Genomic DNA, 24,744 nt, shown 5'->3' with positions numbered 1-24,744 from the left:
TTACCTAAAGACCGGTATTTAGGTCTCCGTATCACGGTACGTATCACGCAACAAAAAATCGCGATATACTGGTATACCGATAAAATCGCACATCCCTATTTACTAATATATCCTTGGCGGGGCATTCATGTCATATGGACATGAATCTAGTTTTATTATGAGCTTTTTATAACCCCCGCAAACGAAGTTTGGGGGGGGTATATAGAAATCACCTTGTCCGTCTGTCTGTCTGTCCGTCTGTCTGTGCAAACGTGTCCGGTCCATATCTTTCTTACGGAGGAACATTAGAATCTACTACTCCACACAAAGATTGCCCATGACCTAAGGGTGTGTCATGACCTTGACCCAAGGTCATTTGGGAAAGTTCAAGGTCACTGGAAGAAAAAGTTCATAATTCGTGTCCGGTCCATATCTTTCTTATGGATAAACTTGGTAGGTTCTCATTTCACGCAAAGATTGTCCATGACCTAAGGGTGTGTCCTGACCATGACCCAAGGTCATTTGGGGAAGTTCAAGGTCACTGGAAGAAAAATTTCATAATTTGTATCCAGTCCATATCTTTCTTATAGATAAATTTGGTAGGTTCTCAATTCACACAAAGATTGACCTTGACCCAAGGGTGTGTCAAGACCTTGACCCAAGTTCATTTGGGGAAGTTCAAGGTCACTGGAAGAAAAAGTTCATAATTCGTGTCCGGTCTACATCTCTTTTATGGATACACTTGGTAGGTTCTCATTCTGCACAAGGATTTCCCATGACCCAAGGGTTGGTCAAGGTCATTTAGGGAAGTTCAAGGTCACTGGAAGAAAAAGTTCATAATTCATGTCCGGTTCATATCTTTCTTATTGATAAACTTGGTAGGTTCTCATTTCACACAAAGATTGCCCATGACCCAAGGGTATGTCATGACCTTGACCCAAGGTCATTTGGGGAATTTCAAGGTCACTGGAAGAAAAATTTCATAATTCATGTGTGATGCATATCTTTATTATGGAAAAACTTACTTCTGAAAAAACCCAGCGTGGGGTATTTTGTCCCGTTTGGACAGTTCTAGTTTAATACGGTAAAAAGATAAAAACAACTATTAAAATAAATTAATTTTATAATTTCTTAGAATAATGCATATATTTTTTTGTGTAAAATTTAATACATTACAGTTAAAATTAAGGCATAACACATTAATTTTTAGCTCACCTCAACGAAGTCGAGATTAGCTTATGCTATATCATCGGTGTCAGCGTTAGCATTGGCATCCCGGTTAAAGTTTTAGGAGCAGGTCCATTCCCAAGTAACTATAAGCCCTACTTAGACCAAACTTGCATGGATGATGCATCTAGGGATGCACACCACCAGACTTGCTTCAGATGCTAGATCTGACCTACATTTTCCAGATGAGTGACCAGGTTAAAAGTTTTTGGAGCAGGTCCATTCTCAAGTAACTATAAGACCTATCTGGACCAAACTTGCATGGATGATGCATCTAGGGATGGACACTACCAGACTTGCTTCGGATGCTGGATCTGACCTACATTTTCCAGATTAGTGACAAGGTTATTCGTAGATGTAAATCCTACCGGGGCCAAACTTGCATGGAGCATGGATGATGCATCTAAGGATGAACAATTGAAACTTGCTTCAGATGCTGGATCTGACTTATATATTCCAAACGAATAACCAGGTTAAAATTTTTGTAACAGATCAATCCCAATGAACTTTAAGACCTATTTAAACAGAACTTGCTTGAATATTGTTGTCAGAGTAAATACTAACTTTTAAGAAAATATGATGTGAGATTTGCATTACTTAAACTTATAACATTCGTTGAGGTGAGCTTTGTAATCTTTGATTACCTATGTTTTTTTTCTCTGAAATTCAATATGTCACCGTTAAAATGTGGACCAAAGCTGGTAAGCAAACTCATGTAAAAAATTGATAATACATTGTAGTATGGAATATTAAAAATTATCAGACAGTAGGACTTATTTGATCATAACTTTGTGATTTTGATGAAAAATGTAAGGTTAAACCTTGCCTATAGGCAGGTAATGTCATAAAACGCTGTGGTTAAATTCAGATAACAATTGATATGAACTACATTAATTTCCTACCCTAGAGGAACTCCCAAATGGCTGCTGTCTCTATTGCCTTATACACTGTACTTTTACTTACACATATAATTTTTATAGCCAATATTCTATATTCTTTTTTATGTAAATTTTAATATTTTTGATTTTACATTTAAATTATACAGGTCTGTATTTCATTAAGTAAATGATGTCATTTCTTGTCAGAAATTGCATACTGTGGATCTGGCTCTTTGTCTGCCAATCTGTCTGAATGTTTCTTTGTCTGCCTTGCTGTCTCTCTGTCTGTCAGCTTCATATTGTGTCTATCCTTCAGTCTAGCTCTTTCTGTGTCTTTATGTTTTCCTGCTTATTTGTCTGTCAGTCCCTCTGTCTTTCTGTCTGTTTCTTTGTCTGCCAGTCCTTCTGTCTAGCCATTCCTTTGTCTACATGTCTATCATTCTGTCTAGCTGTTTCTTTGTCTGTCTGTCTGGCCATTTCCTTGACAGTTTTTCTGTCTAGCCATTTCTTTGTCTTTCTATCTTTTTGTCTGACCATTGTTTGTTTATCCTTATGTCTAGCCATACCTTTGTCTGTCTATCGTCCTGTCTAGCTGTTTCTATGCCTGCCTTCTTTTTGTCTGCCTGCTTATTTGTCTATCAGAGATTGTTTATCAGTACCTCTGTCTTCCTGCCTGTTTTGTTGTCTGTCTGTCTTTCTGTCAAGCCTTTCCTATGTCAGTCTATCCTTATGTCTACCTGTTTCTTAGTCTATTTGTCTTTTTTCTGTCTGCCTATTTCAGTATTTGTCGGTCTGTCACTCTATTTGTTTTGATGATAAGATAAAACCGCTATTTTTCAAAATGGGTGGATATAAATTTTATGAAAATATTTACCAAAACTTTATCAAACTGTACAGTTCCTGCCATTGTAGATGGCGCATGTTAAAAAATCATTAGTGTTTTTTGCCATTGAAGCTAAGTCTCACCTTTGCAAATATTAATTTTGTTATAATTAGACTAAGTAGGGCTAAACATCACGATACTGGTGTTCTATCATAAATGTGTCCGAAAACATTTTAATGTGACCCAATAAATTTAAAAGTACTTTGTTTTAATCTATAGATATCATATTCATGAGATAAACATACAATGGTTAGAGGGGAAACTTGATAGTTTTTGAGGTTATTTAGGCAAGTTCACATATTACCATCATCTTCATGATCATTACATGATATAATGACTAAGGTATTTCTAAGCCCACATAAATTATGTATGCTAGGTTGAGGATAGAAAATCCTATACACCTTTTAGGTACTGTAAGTAATAATATAGTACAGAAGATATCAATTGAAAATCAATTTTCTATTACATGAGAGAAGGGCAGATATTTTTAAAACCTCTGTTCAAAATCACTTCAATATGGTACATGTAATTTATAATAGTTTGGGTTTTTTTTTTTTAATTGACTTACCTTATTCAATATTTACATGTATTTTATTTCAGGCAACAGTCTGTGTCCCAATGGAGACCCCTTTATCATCAAGAAGTGTTCAGAAGACAGTGCTTGTTCACCAGTGTCAGAGCAATGTTATCAAGGAACCTGCTGTCCTAAAGCTTTCAACAGTGGTTAGTACCTACTGAAAAAAAATAAAATAATAAATAGAAATAAAAATAATGTGAGGCATTTTATGTTCAGTAATAATTAAAATGTAGGAGGTGTATTTGATAAATATAATATGCGTGTTATGTTAATGTGGCCAAATTTTTTTAATGTCTGAAATTGAGATATGAGCATTCATGCAGTTTGTATAAACATAAATGAGTGATATGTGCTGATATTTGTTAGACAATTGTTTTTCTCATTAAAGTTTCACATATATACATCTGTAGGTCCCAAATGTTCAGTTTTATGAAATTATACATACATTTGTTTTAAGGTAGGATTCTTCTCTGGTTTCTGACAAGATGAAACATTCAACGCATATTTGCTTATATGTCTTACATATTGAGGTGTAAGGAATTTAAAAGACCATATTTTTCTTTCCTCATCACAATTGTACAACTTTAAATAGAAATGGTAAACTGTGTTTGAAAACTAGCAGGGACTATATTTTTGGCGGAATGGTGGCATATGAAAATATCTTCTTTTTTGCCTCTCAAAATTATAATAGAACAATGAATTTTAAGTTATAATTTTTACACAATCGAAGACTTGGAGAAATTTTCAAATGTAAGTTAGATTAGTAATGAGGGACTAAACTTTCAAAATATATCAAATAAATATGATTTTTCAAATAAACAAGAACTTTATTAGCTTTTAAACGCTTCCTATCGAAGTGCAGATTTGAGCCAAAAATCCATAAAAAGTATTTTTTCTCTCTTAGTAAACGATCAAAACTTTTTGTTTTTGTGTCATTTTGTACATTTATAATACTACTTTATTATATGTGAAAATAAGAAAAAGTTAAATATAGGAAGCATATGAAAATAACTTATATATCCTAAAAAATTAAGAAAAACAGAGAAAATTTTAACCTAATAGTTAAGTTACATTTAGATTATATATGTTTTTATGAAAAAGAACAATCATTAAACTTTTGAAATAAAAGTTATCACATATTGGCAACAGTTATTTTTAGCTCAAGCATATGAAAATAAACTTATATATCCTAAAAAATTTGTTCAAATGAAGAAAAACATTTTAAAAAAATCTTCTTCTCAAGAGAAAATTCATATGAAATCATCCTCAGGTTGTGTAGATTCAAATTTGTTCAAATCATGACCCCCGGGGCTAAGGGTGGGGCCAAAATGGCCGACCCAAAGTTTTACATAGGAATATATAGGAAAAAATCTTTAAAAATGTGGGCCAAATTTGTGGAATCATTCTCAGATAGTGTAGATTCATCATACTATAGACTTTAAAAATCCTATATAGTAATATGTTTTTATGCAAAAAGAACAATCATTAAACTTTTGAAATAGAAGTAGGTATCACATGATTGGCAACAGTTATTTTTTTATTCTTAATGTCAAGGAAAAAGATAATGACCTTGACCTGACCTTGCCTCTAATATAAAACGGTCAAATTTAATTTCACTGATACTATCACTTACTGATATTGTCTTCTTGATCCTGTGAAACTTTCATTAATTTTTAAATATTAGAAATATGAGAAGAATCCTACCTTAATTCTGTTCTTTTTGTATGACAAAGAGATGTGAATTCGTATCCTCCACAAAAAGAAAAATTGCATAAATCACTTTTTCCATCATGAAATCAATACCCTATGAACCAATATATTTTCTCTTCCTCATTTCCCAACAATTTTTCTTTTTACTTGTAAGCAAACCTTAACTCATTCTTTGTTTTACAATGAAATATCTCACAATTGAAGTCAATTATATATTTTCTTTTTAAAAGTCTAATTATTTTCTTTTAACTTAAGGTCCAAAATGTCCAGGAGGAAACCCTGTTGAGATAAAGAGCTGTGCTTCAGATGAGTTCTGCTCTGTGACAGAATTCTGTAACCAAGGAACATGTTGTCCTAAATCAGTCAACCAAGGTGATATTTCTTTGAGATTGTTTTTAAATGTTATAAATATGTAAAATAAAAAAAAAATAAGTTAATTGTAGTTGTTTCTAATTTTTCAAGTCTTTCAAGTTTATTTAACAACCTTCTGATATGTATACACAAGTTAAGAACACTTAACAATCTACTTGTAATATCACTATCTTCTATATGTACCTTTTGTAATAATTTTAGATTCCAAATGTCCCGGAGGAAACCCTGCTGAGATAAAGAGCTGTGCTTCAGATGAGTCCTGCTCTGTGACAGAATTCTGTAACAAAGGAACATGTTGTCCTAAAGCAATTAATCAAGGTGATACTGCTTTGAAATTTCTTATAGGGTTGGTTTTATGGCATAAATTATAAGATTCAAAACACTCTAGTCAGTGCTGATTTTTAGCTCAACTCGACGAAGTCGAGATGAGCTTATGTTATACCCCCGGCGTTGGCGTCGGCGTCAGCATCCCAGGTTAAAGTTTTAGGAGCAAGTCCATTCCCAAATAACTATAAGCCCTACCTGAACTAAACTTGCATGGATGATGCATCTAGGGATGGACACTACCAGACTTGCTTCGGATGCTGGATCTGACCTACATTTTCCAGATGAGTGACCAGGTTAAAGTTTTTGGAGCAGGTCCATTCCAAAGGAACTATAAGCCTTACCCGGACCAAACTTGCAAGGATAATGCATCTAGGGATGGACACTACCAGACTTGCTTCGGATGCTGGATCTGACCTAGATTTTCCAGATGAGTGACCAGGTTTAAGTTTTTTGAGCAGGTCCATTCCCAAGGAACTATAAGCCCTACCCAGACCAAACTTGCACGGATGATGCATCTAGGGGTGGACACTACCAGACTTGCTTCGGATGCTGGATCTGTCCTAGATTTTCCAGATGAGTGAACAGGTTAAAGTTTTTGGAGCAGGTCCATTCCCAAGGAACTATAAGCCCTACTCGGACCAAACTTGCATGGATGATGCATCTAGGGATGGACACTACCAGATTTGCTTCAGATGCTGGATCTGACCTACATATTCATTCCCAAGGAACTATAAGACCTACCCGAACCAAACTTGCATGGATGATGCATCTAGGGATGGACACTACCAGACTTGCTTCGGATGCTGGATCTGACCTACGTTTTCATTCCCAAGGAACTATAAGACCTACCTGAACCAAACTTGCACGGATGATGCATCTAGGGATGGACACTACCAGACTTGCTTCAGATGCTGGATCTGACCTACATTTTCATTCCCAAGGAACTATAAGACCTACCTGAACCAAACTTGCATGGATGATGCATCTAGGGATAGACATTACCAGTCTTGCTTCAGATGCATCTAGGGATGGACACTACCAGACTTGCTTCGGATGCTGGATCTGACCTATATTTTCATTCCCAAGTACAGTAAAACACGTTTAGTACGAACACGGATATAGCGAATTAACGGATATAGCGAAGTTTTTCTTGGTCCCCGGCAAAATTATTAACAAATCTTTGTAAAATTTTACGGTTATAATGAACTCGGATATAACGAATTTACGGATATAGCGAACTGATTTTGATTCCCGTTGAGGTTAAATATAATGAATTTTACATCTTTTATAACGAACTTTCAAAGATTTCAAAATTTGAATAATTGAACTGACTTTATTTTCTCTCAGCATTTGTATATAAAATTCAGTTCATAATAAAACCTTAGTAATCGAAGGTATGTTTTGTAATATTTGTTTCCCTAACATATTTGATAGTAACACTTGAAGGAAAACATGCATATTGCGAATTCGCTATACATGGTTATACGAATTCGTTATACGGATATAACGAATTACGGACATAGCGAATTAAATTCACAGGTCCCAAGGACTTCGCTATAACCGTGTTTTACTGTAACTATAAACCCTACCTGAACCAAACTTGCATGGATGATGTATCTAGTGATGGACACTACCAGACTTGCTTCAGATGCATCTAGGGATGGACACTACCAGACTTGCTTCAGATGCATCTAGGGATGGACACTACCAGACTTGCTTCGGATGCTGGATCTGACCTATATTTTCATTCCCAAGTAACTATAAACCCTACCTGAACCAAACTTGCATGGATGATGTATCTAGTGATGGACACTACCAGACTTGCTCCAGTTGCTGGATCTGACCCATATTTTTATTCCCAAGTAACTATAAGCCCTACCTGAACCAAACTTGCATCTAGGGATGGACACTACAAGACTTGCTTCGGATACTGAATGTGACCTATATTTTCCAAACAAGAGACCAGGTTATAGTTTTGGGAACAGATTAATCCCAATGAACTTGAAGTCCTTGATATCTGCAGTATTAAACAAAGTTGTGAATATTTGTTTACACTATACATGATTTTCACGCTACATGCGTAGAAATGTGTATATGCCTTGTAAGGGGTTAAACACAACTTGCAAGAATATTGTTGTTGGGATAAATACTAGATATTAAGAAAATATGATATGAGATTTGCATTACTTACACTGATAACATTCGTCAAGGTGAGCTTCGTAATCTTTGATTACCTATGTTTTCAGTTATTTCATTTACATTACATTTTTAATTCACTCAAGACTTCAATATCTAATCATATTTAAGGTCAGCAATAGATAGTTTTCAGTAGACCCAAATTAACAAGAGTTATTTCCCGTTGGCTGCCATATTGGGGGTCAACATGCTCATATTCCTTCATTATTCAACCAATTGCAACTTTAACTCTTTATACTGGCAATTGTTGGGTGGTAAGCATTGTTTTTCTTAAAAATATATATTTGTTAGAGCCTCCTTTATTTCATAATTTTTATTCCAAAAAGATTTCCCCTAAAATATTTCTGTTAAAACACCCTCTTATATTTGGTAGGACAAAGAGGGAAAATTACAAGGTTGACCACCAAGATGGCGGCCAACGGGAAATAACTCTTGTTAATTTGGGTCTACTGAAAACTCTCTATAAGATCAGTTTGAATTTTTGAATAGTATTTCATCATTGGAATTCATGTATCATTTGTAATAATTTTAGATTCCAAATGTCCTGGTGGAAACCCTGTTGAGATAAAGAGCTGTGCTTCAGATGAGTCCTGCTCTGTGACAGAATTCTGTAATAAAGGAATATGTTGTCCTAAAGCAATTAATAAAGGTGATATTCTTGGTTTGTTTGGATTTTTTTTTGATTCAGACATATTGGAAATTTAAAACATTGTAATAAATTGTACTGGTAATATGTAATTTTTCAAGTGTTTAAGGTTTGTTTAACAACCTTCTAATATGTATGCATGAGTTAAGCACACTTCACAATAATCTATATGATATTGATTTTAGATTCCAAATGTCCTGGTGGAAACCCTTCTGAGATAAAAAGCTGTGCTTCAGATGAATCCTGCTCTGTGGCAGAATTCTGTAACAAGGGAACATGTTGTCCTAAAGCATTTAACAAGCCAGGTATGACCAAAACCAATAAAGAAGGAAAAAGTAAAGTGATGGGATTGAAAGGAAAATTTTGTGAAATAAATTGTCACTTTCAAGTTGAAAGAATTTCTTTGTTTCTTAGTACATGTATATATTCTTAAATAATTCAGAAATTAAGGTAATGAACCAAAATGCTATCCTTTGGGAAAGGAGGTTTGTTATTAATCCATTATAAAACTTTGAAGAAAAGTGGCTTTCTCAATAACTGTATATTTTCCAATTATTTACAACTCTTATATAAAATGTTGCTTGAAATCTAGGCAAATATTCTTTGTTAATGCATGTATGTTGCAAGATTTAGTTCACTAGCTTAATATAAATTGATTTTCCCTATACTATTATTGAAAATTGGCAATTTCTTATAATCCTTTGGTATTTTCCTATTATTAATGAAAAGTTCAGGAAATGTCAGTAGATAATACTAGAATGGCCTTGTACACTTTACAGGACACTATAGATAGAATATCTTGTACACTTTACAGGACATTGATAAAATATATATTGTAACTTTTACAGGACACTATAGATAGAATATCTTGTACACTTTTACAGGACACTATAGATAGAATATCTTGTACACTTTACAGGACACTATAGATAGAATATCTAGTACACTTTAACAAGACACTATTGATATCTAGTACACTTTTACAAGACACCATTAATAGAATCTTGTACACCTTTACATGGCACTATAGATAGAATATCCTGTACACTTTTACAGGACATTATATATAGAATATCTTGTACACTTTACAGGACACTGTTGATAGAATGTCTTGTAACTTTTACAGGACACTATAGATAGAATATATCTTGTAACTTTTACACGATAGAATATAGAATATAGATAGAATATCTAGTACACTTTAACAAGACACTATTGATATCTAGTACACTTTTACAAGACACCATTTATAGAATCTTGTACACCTTTACATGGCACTATAGATAGAATATCCTGTACACTTTTACAGGACACTATAGATAGAATATTTTATTCGCGTAAGTTCACTTCATCGCGACTAGGAAACCTTATAGTATATTTGTCTATTAAAAACAGATGCAAAAATGCTTGATCGCGAAAATTAATCGTCGCAAACTAGTTTATCCCTGGTTAATCGCGAAAAAAAGTCGTCGCGAATAAAAGTTGGTTTACAGTATCTTGTACACTTTACAGGAAACTGTTGATAGAATGTCTTGTAACTTTTACAGGACACTATAGATAGAATATTTTGTAACTTTTACAGGACACTATAGATAGAATATCTTGTACACTTTACAGGACACTATTGATAGAATATCTAGTACACTTTAACAAGACACTATTGGAATCTAGTACACTTTTACAAGATACCATTAATAGAATCTTGTACACCTTTACATGGCACTATAGATAGAATATCCTGTACTCTTTTACAGGACACTATAGATAGAATATCTTGTACACTTTACAGGACACTATTGATAGAATATCTTTTACAATTTTACAGGGCACTATAGATAGAATATCTTGTAACTTTTATAGGACACTATTGATAGAATATCTTGTACACTTTACAGGACACTATAGATAGAATATCCTGTACACTTTTACAGGGAACTATTGATAAATATCCTGTACACATACTGTTGATAGAATATCTTGTACACTTTAACAAGACACTATTAATAGAATATCTAGTACACTTTAACAAGACACTGTTAACAGAATCTTGTACACCTTTACAGGACACTATAGATAGAATATCCTGTATACTTTTACAGGAAACTATTGATAGAATATCTAGTACACTTTAACAAGACACTAATAATAGACTCTTGTACACCTTTACAGGTGACTACAGATAGAATATCCTGTACACTTTCACAGGAAACTGTTGATAGAATATCTTGTACACTTTAACAGTACACTATAGATAGAATATCTTGTACACTTTAACAGGACACTATAGATAGAATATCTTGTATACTTTACAGGACACTATTGATAGAATATCTTGTACAATTTTACAGGACACTATAGATAGAATATCCTGTACACTTTTACAAGACACTATTAATAGAATCTTGTACTGTTGATAGAATATCTTATATACTTTAACAGGACACTATAGATAGAATATCCTGTACAATTTTACAGGACACTATAGATAAAATATCCTGTACAATTTTACAGGACACTATAGATAGAAGATCTTGTAACTTTTAAAGGACACTATAGATAGAATATCTTGTACACTTTTACAGGACACTATAGATAGAATATCTTGTACACTTTTACAGGACACTATAGATAGAATATCCTGTACACTTTTACAGGAAACTATTGATGGAATATCCTGTACACTTTTACAGGAAACTATTGATAGAATATCTTGTACACTTTTACAGGACACTATAGATAGAATATCTTGTACACTTTTACAGGATCCTGTCCGACAGTGGCCAGCGGTACGGTAGGGATATGTGTTGAGCAGTGTTCAGATGACAGTTCTTGTGGAGCGGATCTAAAGTGCTGTTCTAATGGGTGTGGTCACACCTGTCAAAAACCAGGTAAGCCAATACTGGTACACTCCGTAAACATGTTGATTAAATGTATAAATAGGGCTTGTTTTTAAAAACCTATTAAACATAATTTAGCCATTCAGAGTTCTTATGTCAAAATAAATTTCATCTCATAATAACAATGTGTCATCATTACTGCATACAATGTTAATTAAGGGATTATCATATATATAATGATAATTTTATTTTACTTGAAGAGATCAAAAATTATAATCTGCTCAAAAGATATTATACATTTACAATATTTTATGCAGTTAAAAAGGCAGGTAAATGTCCATTGAGTCTGAAGAACCTAGGAGGTGTGTGTATTGGACAGATGGACGTCCCTAGCTGTAAGACTGACAATGACTGTCCAACCTCAGAGCTGTGCTGTAGGAGTGAATGTGGAATCCATGTCTGCTCACCGCCAGGTATTATATGTACATGTATACCTTGTAATTTAAAATGAGTTAGAACTTTGGAAAGCAATACTATTTCAGCTTCATTAAGGTTTTGTTAATAAGCACTGTCATTTTGATGACTTCTTCTGTTATACTGTATATTGTATTTAACAGAAGAGAAGACCCCGTGCCAGAGAGAACTAGAGGCCGCCTCTCTACAAGTCTTATCTCAGGTGGACAGCTGTAACCCTGTCTTTATTCCAAGGTCAGTACGTCAGGTTGATTTTAATTGAAATTTTATGTCAAAGTTCCCCTAATAACAGCACAGTAAACTTTGTCTAGCTTTCATCTGATAGTCCAGTAAGCTTTATATTACTGTAGACATACTTTTTTTCCATGGGGTCATAATTCCGTGGAATCTCAATTTCCGTTTAATCCGCGGGTTGAAAATTACGTGGATTTCTTAGACTGTCACTATATGCCTTGCATTTATGTTAAGTATGCTGGGACAAATTTCTGTGGAAAATTTGTGACCGTGTACAAAGCGTAAATTAATACCACGTGCAAAAAAGTACTTTTACAGTAACTGGAAGATCAGAGCAAAATATCTTAATTCAAAATGTGTATCATGTATTTTATTGTACGTATGAACAATGTATTTTATCTTTAAATTCCTAATAATTTACATCTTTTTAAAATCGTAACTTTATATAGGTGTGATTCTAAAGGGAATTATGAAAGAACACAATGTTATGATCACAACGGCATGTGCTTTTGTGTTTTCCAAAATGGAACAAAAATTCCAGGGACAGAAGTGAGAGGAAATCCAGATTGTTCCAGGGGTATGCATTTTTGATGTTCAAAACACTCTTGATTTTAAATGCTGCATGAAATGTTAACTATTCTGGATTTAAAACAGTGTTATTTCAAGTTATGGTAGGGATGCTGGATGATTATTAAACATAAATGAACTCAATGGATCAATTTAATTTTGAGTTTATTTTAAGTTTATAGAATTAAATTTAAATTCTTTATGGCAGCAACCAAACCCGGTGTGTGTCCACACTACACCAGTCTACCAGCGATAGATCTTCGCTGTATGGAGACCTGTCAATCAGACGACAGTTGTCAAGGCGACCAGAAATGCTGCTCCAATGGGTGTGGTTATCATTGTATGGGGCCTGTTGGTAAAAACAGTATGTAAAACTCTGTACAGTAAAACTTGCTTATATCAAACTGCCAAGGATGGACGATTTAGCTTCATTATAAATGTAATTTTTTATGTTCATTAAGTTTTCAATGTATTTTAAAGTCAAGTAGGGAATTATAATCACTTCCCTCTAAGCATCAGTTCATTATGAGTGTGTTCAATTTAAGAGTGTTTTAGGGTATCTCAATTTGTTCTAAAAGTATTGATTTTTAGGTATAAAGATATTATTTTTTTTATTTTGTTTTGAAGGTTTGACAACAAGAAAGAAAAGAGACAGTAAGTCAAGAATTTTTGTTGGTTATCGGGGATAAGAATACATGGACCATGTATTAAAATGATTTTCTTCAAGTTTTATTCAATTTTTTTTTTCATGTAAACTGACACCATTTGGATCAACTGCTCTTTAGTGTATTAACTGTCTTTAAATGCCAATGTTCATAAATTAGTACAAGAGAGACCTTTTCTGAACAATAAATTAAGACACAGTACAACTTCAGTATGAGGCTGTATACATAGAACAGTAAGTGCAGTGATACACTTTGACATGACTGTAGTTTTAAACATACCTTTATTTTTACAGCAAATCCCCGCTGCACCTATGATCCACTTTTTGTCCCAGTTACAGAGTGTAGGACCAATGCCAATACCTGCTCTCAGGGGTCTATATGTGACCCTGTCACTCAGTGGTGCTGTCCTCCTATGTCAGGTAAGCATTCATTTTTTCAAGGAGGCACTGTTTTCCATTAAAAGATTTTTTTGTCGTAGGGTCAGTTATATAATTAGTGATCCTGTGAGTGTCACTAAAGGTTGCAATCTTTCTTTATAAAGTAAGCTATTTGGATGGTATAATGTCTGAAACTGGAGTCATAGTCCACATTCAGCAAGCCATAGTTTTTCAAAAGTATTGATGAAATATGATTATTGGACCCTTACCTGTAGACCCATATAGAAGACTCACTGTCTTGTATAAAGGAATATAATTTAAGGAAGTGAAATTTGATTTTCTAACAGTTGAGAAATGTCCAGTTGGATACCAGGTGACATCATTCTGTAACAATGGCCAGGCTTGTCCACCAGGTCTGCAGTGTTTACAAGGATCCTGTTGTCATGTTCCTGTCAACTCTGGCTCAGGTGAGCACTATCTAAAACAACTACTGTATACAGGGAAAATTCGCCCCCATTTTATTTTCGCCCTAATCACATTTGGGCAAATTAAAAAATTGGGTGAATTTAATAGCACAATTTAAGTTATCTTAAACAGAATTGTGACAGGGCAAAATTAAAAGGCGAAAAATTGTTGGCAAGGGCAAAGAGGCAAAAATAACCCTGTATACAGTATTTTAGCTGATGTTAAGAAAATCCATGAGCAAATTAAAAATGTCAGACATATGGAAATAAGTACCATAAAAAGAACTTTAATATTTAGTGGTGTAATTTTATTACTGAAACATGTCATAATATACTGTAATTATCTGAGGTTGATACCACATTATTTTACATTTTATATATATTCTTTGATATATATTGTGTCTCTCTGTTCTAATATTGGAAACTATCACAATGTGAAAAGATAAAATATAGAATTTCTTCAAGTGTTAAGTTTAAAAATGAGTCTTGAAACATGTTTTTGTTTTGTTATTTCATATTAGCATGTACAGGAATTTTGTTAAGAAAAGTGCTAAAATATGATAACCACTAAAGAAGAATGTTTGCAATACATTTGAAGAAGAATTTTTTATTGTTTTTTTGTCCATTATTTGAGTTAGAATATCTGTATTTCAGGAATTGTAGATTACACCTGTAAAGCTGATAATTACCGCACCACAACCAAATGTGAAGAGGGAAACTGTGCCAGTGGATCCTTCCAGTGTGAAAATGGCTACTGCTGTCCTACAAGGTTAATTAAAGGTGGTACATGTATTTAGCTTATATATTTATCTAAAATAAAAGGGCCAGCCAAGCTTTTTTATTAAAAAAGATTATAGTTATTTTACTCTTCTTACACCATTAATTATGAAAAAACAGGGGTCAGGATGAGGACTCCTGGTCGTATGTTATGTCACCAACCAAGATGTAAAAGGTGAAGGTCACAAACAGTGATCAATCTCATAAATCCAATGAACAAAATCATGAACAGGTCAAAACCACAAACCCTGGAAATACCAGAGGTAGGATCAGATGCCTAGGGGGAGTTAGCATCCCTGTCACACCCAATGTAAGCCTTATGTGTTGATCAGGTAGATAGATCAGTACCCTGTAACCAAATTATGTAAAAAAAAAAATTATTGACTTGATAAATGGTATGTAACATGTTGGTAAAATATAACCAAATGAAAGGTTGCATTTAATTAAAAACAAGGGCATTATGATGACTGTAGAAAATTAGCAAAAAGCTGACTCAAAAGGAGTGGCTGAAATCCTCATAACAGCAGCTTGTTTGTCAGTAGCTTGCCTCAATTTAAAAGTTGATCATCTTGCTTTTGTTAATCAAATCAGTTGGGAGACATGACACTATATGCAGGTGATGTCGGAATGTTATTTTATAATTATAAAAAAAAGTTGAGTCATCCCATTTCCTACCCAGTTCATAAATTAGTTGACCATAATTGTTTTTAGTTAGTTAAAGATCCAAATATGAAACAGTTGTGGCAGAATGGCAGTCTTGGAAAATCTTAATTTTACAACACTATTATTAAAAATCCAAGCAAAAATATTTAAATATTGTAGTTAAAAAAATGAAAGGGAGTTTATTGTCGATTAGATTAAGGGAGACAACTCTAAATGATTTCAGATATCTCAGAATATCAGTGTAAAGTTGATGGCTACAAATCCACGACTAAGTGCAGTGTGATGGTGAGGGGACATGCGCTAGTTCTACCTTCCACTGTGAAAATGGTTACTGCTGTCCCACCAGATTAAATGAGGGTAAGTGAGAAAACAAATGTTTTTAAGGGAGTGTGGATTTTTATGGAGATTATGGAGTTATTGTTATGCACATTGATTTTATGCATGATTTACTTTTTTTCTTATATTATTGGATGTTGATTTTTTTTTTTGAATTTCATTGTTTTGCATGTTTTTATTTTTAAACTATGTTGATAAGTAACAAACAAAAACAAAACAACAAAAACAGCATTGACACGTCAAAGCAATCAAAAACTTGCTTTAGTATGAAATAAACCACATACATTTTTTAGAAGTTAAATGTGCCTTGACTGTTATATTACAGGAACAATTTGTGTATACCGTCGTTATATAGCAACCTCAGTGACCTATATAGGGTCTGTAGCCTCTGGGACCATGCCTTCAGTAGAGGCATGTAAGGCAGCCTGTGACCGTAATACAATCAGTGATTGTATCGGGGTAGTATATCAACAAAATACAGGAAAATGTACAAAGTACCCTGACACTAGTCATTTAACCAAAGTGGCTGATTCTGAGTCTGAGTTTTTTGAGAGGCATTGCCAATTTTCTGCAGGTATATCAGTATAGAGGGTCTCCTTTGTAGGTGCCTCAGTTTGTCCTGTTCTGCTCTCATCTCTCGTGGTGACATTGGCTGATTCTATATTTAATTAAGTCTTTGTCTGGTGATAGTACAATTTCAAATACATGTACTAACTTTTCTGTGAATATTTACATTGGGTTCTATCTTTTCAGAAACCAAACTTGGTTTTAATATTTATGTTTTAGCATATTTAGTAGGCTTCTGCAAAAGTCTTTTAAATCAATGTTTTTAGTACTCCTCAATACTATCATGCTTCAAGTCTTTGGTGTGCATGTGCTGTAAATTGTTTTTATCCCTAAACATTCTGTATTCTGTTGCATGAGCAGGTGCTAGTACTATTTCATTGGTTATGCATGTGAATGGTAAACTACATTGCATAGATAAAAAATAAATTTAAAAGACTGAAAGTCATTTTCTTTATCCAAGGATACAATAGAGTTCCTAAATTGGTTTACATGTACCAAAATGCATTTTTTCTTTATATTTTGATAGTCATAGTAACTACTTTAACTTTGAAAAGTAACAAATGTAATGAGAAGTTTTTATGTCTTTCTTTTGGCCAGGACTGTGCCCTGACCAGAACAATGTTCTTATGTCTGACGGTGTTCCTAAGACGTGTAACATGGACACGGATTGTGATGTCATCAGTTTTGGCTGTATTAACGGGCACTGTTGTCCAAAGGGAGGACTCACTACAGTGGCACCAGGTGAAATATACCAGTCACTGAATATTATAAATCCACAAACAAATGAAAAGAGAGGGAGGGGTGTAACAGTATTAAGATATAATCGTTTTGTGAAAATGGGTAGCACATATATTTCTTCTTTAGCTTTGAGTTTAAAATTCATAAAAAATTACAAAAATTGGTTTTTCCGTTGAAGTGAAAACCTGTTCAAATGGGGCGGATCCATCCAAGAATGTGAATGGTTTAACAAAGACGTGTAAGGTGGCCAGTGATTGTGGGGAACCAGCTACCTGTGAGAACCAGATTTGTTGCCCAACGCCAATACAGGAAGGTCAGAATCTTCCTAAGTTAATCTTCAGCTGATTCATCAATGTTTATTAATAATTGGAATAACTTCTGCATACTAAAAAGCATTTACAATAAACATTAGGGAAAAGGGGGAAAAATTAATGTTGACTGGAGTTTGAAGTGATTTTTTTTAAAAATTTTTAGTATAGGGTAATATGAATATTCTTCCAGATTTCTGTCCCAACAAGAGCTTGCCTCTGATGGAGAATGGGAAGCCTAAAGCTTGTATGGGGGTCCTACTGTCAGAATGTGGCAGCTCCAGGGACTATGCATGTAAAGGGTCAGGGGACTCCAAGTACTGCTGCCCTACAAGGATTAATAATATGGGTAGGTCCTGAATTGATTTTATTTTTTCCTTTGAGGACAAAGTCTGTTATTGAATAAATGGGATGCTTCTGCTGTTTTATTTTTTAAAGAATTCTGAGTTTGGAGGAGGGAGACATGCACAATTTGACAATGTATATCTCAGGTACATATTGTTAGAGAAGGGGAATCCTTCAGGACACATTTGACAGTCTGTTGATTTATCTAAATGGCTTGATTTTTCAGAACTTTGTCCTAACAAAGGAATGCCTCTGTTGACCTCTGTTGGTAATGCTCAGAGATGCTCATCCACCATGGACTGTGGGGACAGTACCTATAGCTGTCAGAGCTCTAACATTGATGGATACAAGTACTGCTGTCCTTCAAAACTTCTCATCACAGGTATTCAACAGCATTAAGGTCTACTTTATGTGAAACTAGTGAAATAACATATAGAAGGGTGCTAACTCTGGTTTATTTTAGAAGTTATGTAGTAGCCTGAATAAATTTTCACAGCTAAATTTGCACCCATGCTTATACAGTTAATTCTCGATAAACCGCCACCTTTTGTAATTTAGAAATCACGGCGGTATAACGAATTTGGCGATGAATTGAATTTTCCAGCTTTTAGGAAATGAGACGTAGAGTTATCGTTCTTAGAAATACCATTTAGCGTTTCTATTCTTATTTTTACATATACATGTATATATAAACATATTTCTAAATTTGAAAATACTTCAAGTAATTTTTATGTAAATTTCACTAAGACAAAATATTTAGCTATGAAATAAAGACAAGTACATGTGTATGCATGTAAATCGGCACGTTTAATATTGAAAAAAAATATGCTGGGTCGATCGTCGTGATAAATTGCCCATAGTACGTAAAAAGAAATTCTTGAATAAATCCATTGTTTATGACATTGTTGTTAATGAAACGTTCACAATTTCTAACGTATAATTATTTCTTAAGCAATCTTTGCACTGGTTTTGAAAGCAGAGATCATCAAAATAATATCGTATTCGGCGTACGGTACTTTACAACGACAACTTTCGAGGCGAAGCCTTGACTAAATGGTTTTATTAAACAGAAAACAAAATTATTCTAACAGTCATGTTAAAATTATTGTTTATTTAATAATTTCATTGTATGTACCTTAATTGACTGGCTTTACATGCTTTGTAACAACAGGGATACCGTCAACCAATTAGCCGCGCTTCTCTGACCACATGCACCTGTGGCGGTATTATCGAGATAATTGACACTTAAAAATGGACGTTTGTTGTGAAAACAGGGTGGCGGATGGCGGTATGCGAATTTGGCGTTATAAAGAGAATTTTATATAGCAGGAAAAACGTTCTTTGGAAAGCATGGCGGTATTGCGAAAATGGCGATGAATCGAATGGCGATAATTCGAGAATTGACTGTAATCACTGAATACCAAGAAATTTACTTTGAATAGTATGTTATAAATCATTTTCTTTTATCTGGTATAGGTTTACTAAAAATTTTGCATAAAACACAGTTTATATGTACTGAAAATTCATCTGGATTATGAAACTTTTCTCTTTTCAAATTCCTGGTTGTCTGTTTGCCATTAAGATAAAAAAAATTCAGCAAAAATCATCGATATACAACAAAGGAAAAAACATACAATTTTCAAACACTGTTAGTGATTATTATCTAGATGTGAAGGTACTGTAGACGTACTTTTTTCCACGGGGTCATAATTCCGCGGAATCTCTTTTTCTGTTCAATCCACTGGTAGAAAATTACGCGGATATCTTAAGACTCTCCTTATATGCCTTATATTTGCATTAAGTTGGATGGGACAAATTTCCGCGGAAAATTTGTGACCGCGTTCAGAGCGTAAATTAATACCACGCGTAAAAAAGTACTTCTACAGTATTTAAATAATAAGGCAGTGTAATTCTATGTTACATAAATTTTCTACATTCTTTGCAGAAATGTGTCCTAACCAAGGTTATGTCATGGTTCATGGAGGTCATCCTAAGAGATGTAGCATGGACTTTGAATGTATCGGCTCCAGTGGAAAGTTTTCCTGTGTCAACAACTACTGCTGTCCCAAGGATGCCAATCAAGGTTCTTCTGTTGAATAAAAAAGCATATGTCTTAAGCAGCCTGTTGATATCAAATAGAGACACATTTCTGTCTAAAGCTTAGAAAATCATGTCAATTCCTTTTGTTGTAGCTGTGTGTCCCAATAATGGAGGACTGCTATTAGATGAAAAACAACAGCCTAAACTTTGCACTGACAACATAGAATGTCAGGGGTCAGGGAAAGGGGCTTATTATTGCAATGAGGGATACTGCTGTTCTCAACCGGGTACACACACCTTTAATATTACAGTCAAGTTTATAAAGAAAAAGAATATATCAATTATGAAAGTATCAACTTTCTTATCATCTGTTCACAACTGGAGATAATAGATATTACAGTTTGTGCTTATTTTCTAATTTTCAGGTTCTATTTCTGTGTGCCCCAATAACGGAATGGTGAAGATGATGGACAACAAGTCAATGACCTGTGTAAAGGACGCAGATTGTGGGGAGGTAACCTGGTCCTGTGAGGGGGGCCACTGCTGTCCCCTCCCTATCAATACAGGTAAAAATCACCAGAAAACTACCTATGGGAAATACATAAATTACTTATCATACTTGGTTGGAAGATAAACAAGAATACCTTTCAAAAAGCACCATTACCTAGTGATATATTAGATTGGATGTGTTATTGAAACAGATTTGTCTGAACTCAGGTTGATCATGAATTAAGTTGCATAAATAAAAATTTATTAAAACTGATTAAGTTGGACTGTTAAAAACATATTATTTTTGGAGAATGACAAAATTTACTGTCAGAAAAGAACAGATATTTTGAATTCAATAACTTATCATGAACTTATGAGCAAAACATTTAAGGGAAAAAAATATATACATGTAGTTAAATGTATGAGATGGATTTCCTTTGTTCCAGTGTGCCCTAATGGATCTGCTCCGAAGTGCTGTAAGTTGGACCTATGTGTCCACCATTCCTGTCCTGCTAATCCCTCAGCTCAATGTCGCATCAACCCATGTGGTGATTGTAAGGCTGAGTTCTACGACGACAAAAACACACTCGTCAACTGTTTTTCTGGTAATATTTAGATTTTTTCTTTTTTTTTTTGTACACAAAAAACTTATCATGACTTTTCTTTAAGTTCAAGGTAGTCTTCCATACAACTGTATAGAATGCTGAAATTTGGTCCTTTGTAGGTTTAAGTAGATGTGAGAAGATGAGATTGAAGGCCCTTTCTTTGAGCACATTTTGGATGGACACAGATGTAGGATTCACTAAGCAATACCTGGGACAAGTTAAATCAAAGAAGCAGGTTGTCCTACCAACTGCAGAAAGTAAGCTCTCAGTGTTGGCAAATTGCTTTTTTACATGTACCTCAAGACTTTACTCTGAAATTTAATTAATATAACATAACTTAAAAGTGGCTAGGAATGATAGAATCAGTTAGTTTTTATTGGAATTATCATATGTAAGACATTGTTATGTCACCTGATTGTTTGTAGGAGTGATATCCTATGGTAAGGCTGGAGAATGTCTAGGATTACATCCTACAGATTTTGTTTGTTTGTAGGAATGATATTCTCTGGTAAGACCGGGGAGTGTCTATGACTACATTCTACAGGTTTTGTTTGATTTTATTTGATTGTAGGAGTGATATCCTCTGGTAAGACCGGGGAGTGTCTATGACTACATCCTACAGGTTTTGTTTGATTTAATTGTTTGTAGGAGTGATATCCTCTGGTAACACTGGGGAGTGTTTGGGATTACATCCTACAGATTTTGTTTGATTTTATTTGATTGTAGGAGTGATATCCTCTGGTAAGACCGGGGAGTGTCTATGACTACATCCTACAGCAGACCTGCCAAGTGACCCGCATTCGGTGGGTCACACCCGCAAAATTGACCTCTCACCCCCCACTCATAATGACCCGCGGCGTGTCATTGTTTTCACCCGCAAAATCGATCATCCCAATTTTTTGACCCAATATTAATTAAGCATATTTGTCTCAACAAGAAAGATCTGAAAATTCATCCTAAAATTTCCGATTTGTGTTTTATAAATCAGGATATGAATATTTTGTTTATTCAATGCACACAGATTAGTATCTTTGTTTGCCGAGGTGTTAAAAAAACTGTTAATTAGCCACAGGAAATCACTTCACGCTTGATCGCAGAATGACACAGCTGTACAGGTAATATGCCTGGAGCATTTAGGGGATTAATTACGTAACCATTTGAAGGGGTATATGCATGGTGAACAACATAGATTTAGAGGTTAATTAAATATCATTTTATTAAAAACAGATATTAATTAAATACAATGATATGATAAACATTGGGATCGTTTTTTAAAAACGAAAGTAAAAAAAACGAAACTACAAAGCATAACTGATAACAGCTGATTTTATCAGCTCTCGTATATTGAAATAATTGTTAAGTGTAGTGGTTATAAGAAAATGATATTAATTAAGATAAAGCAAAAGAGTCTAAAGTGAAGTATATTGAATTTCTCCCCCCCCCCCTCCTAAAATGTAGTATTGTATGTCGTGTTTCTTTGTTAAATGGCTATGACAAGGGAAAACCCACTTGTCAGTCACATCATGACTCTAATGATTTTAAGTTTTTGTTTAGGGTGTTAGGTATCCTTCATAATTTATTTTGTAGTATTTGATTCATTTAATTTTTTTTTGTGTGTGTTTTAAAATTAATAATAGGAAATTAGATGGCACATATTTCTTATATACCACCACCCCATGCATCAGCAATTTTTCAATATTAATCTTTCAATGTAATGTCTAATTACAATTTTCTGATTGTGTAATATGTTGAAAATTAATGTAGAATCTAACAAATGTTTCCCAGAAACTTTTTAAATTTTTAAAACTTTGCAAAAATTCTATTGAACAAAAAGTATCTGAATCTTACTATCAATCTGAAAGTGTTCTTATACAAGCAATTTTAAGTAACCTGTCCTAAGTAAAAATTAAGTCTGCAATAAAATATAACATATACATGCATGTGTTTTACTGTTTGCATTGATGCCTAAAAATTGGGAGCATTTTGTTACTCAAACCTCAACAAAAATGTCGCCGTGCGCTATGACCCAACATTTCAATTCTGAATGTTGGGTCATGACCCCCCACAGCATCAATTTTGGTTGGCAGGTCTGCCTACAGATTTTGTTTGATTTAATTGTTTGTAGGAGTGTTATCCTCTGGTAAGGCTGGAGAGTGTCTAGGATTACATCCTTCAGGTTTTGTTTGATTTAATTGTTTGTAGGAGTGATATCCTCTGGTAAGGCTGGAGAGTGTCTAGGATTACATCCTACAGATTTTGTTTGATTTGATTGTTTGTAGGAGTGATATCCTCTGGTAAGGCTGGGGAGTGTCTAGGATTACATCCTACAGATTTTGTTTGATTTGATTGTTTGTAGGAGTGATATCCTCTGGTAAGGCCGGGGAGTGTCTAGGATTACATCCTAAGGCTGTCAAGGCTCTGACTCAGGACTGTACCTCAGACGAAGATTGTCAAGGAACCAGTAAATGTTGTCTCAATAAATGCCAGGTTCCTATTAGTGGTAAGAATCTATTGATAAAACTTTAAAATGCTTAAGAAAAATGTTGTTGGAATTTAAAACAACAGCAAACAAAAAAAACATTTCTGAGATTTAAAAGTAAGGAAAGCAAAATATTAGATCCAAGCATAGCAATTATGATTGATTTTGCTAATCCATTATTTTATCCTGCTCCTTCCCCAGTATTGCCCCACCAGGCAGCCTGTGCCCACCGCCCTGTGACTGGACCATGTAAGGGTCGTATGATCCGACACTTTTACAATTCCACCAGTAACAGGTGTGAACAGTTTGTGTATGGAGGATGTAAAGGCAATGAAAACAACTTCGGGTCTCAGAAAGCTTGTGAGAGGGCTTGCTCAAAAGGTAAAATGTAAAGTAATTTAGATATAAAGTAATATAAAGAAAAAAGTATACGGTATAAAAGCTGACGGTGAAGTTCCAGGAATGAAAAATTTAATTCTTTTTGAAAAATTCTGTATCTAGTAGAGTTCTTAATACATTTTGAAACTTCAAGGAATGAAAGCTTGACATTCTTATATGTTTGTTCACCCTAATGGTGATCTACTCTACATAAGTAAAGATCATTATGTGTACTGAATATGTATACAATTAATTAGAAGTGAAAAAATCCCAGCTGTGTCTGTTTACAGCTAAATTGTTGTTCTTGCCTTAATAACAACAATAGTGTATCTTCTTTTAATATCTACCTGAGTAAAATGCTTCTTTATGTAAAAGGTAGTGTATTTTGATTCCACGTACTCTACATGTTGAGTTCCTCTTGCTTTTAGCTGGACTTCCCCCTCAGTGCCTTCCTGACCCAGATACAGGCAGATGCCGGGCCCGAATCCCCATGTACTTCTATAACGTTACCAGCAACAAGTGTGAGAAGTTTTACTATGGGGGATGTGAAGGGAACAGGAACCGTTTCTTAACCCTCACACAGTGTCTCAGTACCTGTAGTAAGTA

The 24,744-nt window shown here is 34.2% G+C and overlaps 1 protein-coding gene across 1 annotated transcript in view; it reads left to right on the top strand.

Moving 5' to 3' along the window:
• The window catches only part of LOC134251918 (zonadhesin-like), a 35,137-nt gene that overhangs the window by 3,860 nt on the left and 6,533 nt on the right, over window positions 1-24,744 (top strand). The window contains 29 exon segments of the mRNA XM_062734340.1: window positions 3,568-3,690; window positions 5,510-5,626; window positions 5,828-5,944; window positions 8,682-8,798; window positions 8,981-9,100; window positions 11,558-11,683; window positions 11,950-12,105; window positions 12,250-12,340; window positions 12,790-12,917; window positions 13,116-13,271; window positions 13,535-13,561; window positions 13,866-13,991; window positions 14,297-14,416; window positions 15,068-15,193; window positions 16,077-16,129; window positions 16,132-16,210; window positions 16,515-16,763; window positions 17,354-17,497; window positions 17,673-17,807; window positions 17,996-18,151; window positions 18,374-18,529; window positions 20,093-20,230; window positions 20,340-20,474; window positions 20,613-20,753; window positions 21,123-21,281; window positions 21,401-21,538; window positions 23,638-23,781; window positions 23,962-24,141; window positions 24,567-24,737. Coding sequence (XP_062590324.1) covers window positions 3,568-3,690; window positions 5,510-5,626; window positions 5,828-5,944; window positions 8,682-8,798; window positions 8,981-9,100; window positions 11,558-11,683; window positions 11,950-12,105; window positions 12,250-12,340; window positions 12,790-12,917; window positions 13,116-13,271; window positions 13,535-13,561; window positions 13,866-13,991; window positions 14,297-14,416; window positions 15,068-15,193; window positions 16,077-16,129; window positions 16,132-16,210; window positions 16,515-16,763; window positions 17,354-17,497; window positions 17,673-17,807; window positions 17,996-18,151; window positions 18,374-18,529; window positions 20,093-20,230; window positions 20,340-20,474; window positions 20,613-20,753; window positions 21,123-21,281; window positions 21,401-21,538; window positions 23,638-23,781; window positions 23,962-24,141; window positions 24,567-24,737 — 3,828 coding nt within the window.

The sequence above is a fragment of the Saccostrea cucullata genome, unplaced genomic scaffold (assembly GCF_032062105.1).
Source record: "Saccostrea cucullata isolate Sc308-1 unplaced genomic scaffold, CSIRO_AGI_Scuc_v1 ctg599, whole genome shotgun sequence".
NCBI classification, from domain to species: domain Eukaryota; kingdom Metazoa; phylum Mollusca; class Bivalvia; order Ostreida; family Ostreidae; genus Saccostrea; species Saccostrea cuccullata.
The sequence above is the reverse complement of the archived record's forward strand: the minus strand, read 5'-3'. Positions and strand labels throughout refer to the sequence as shown.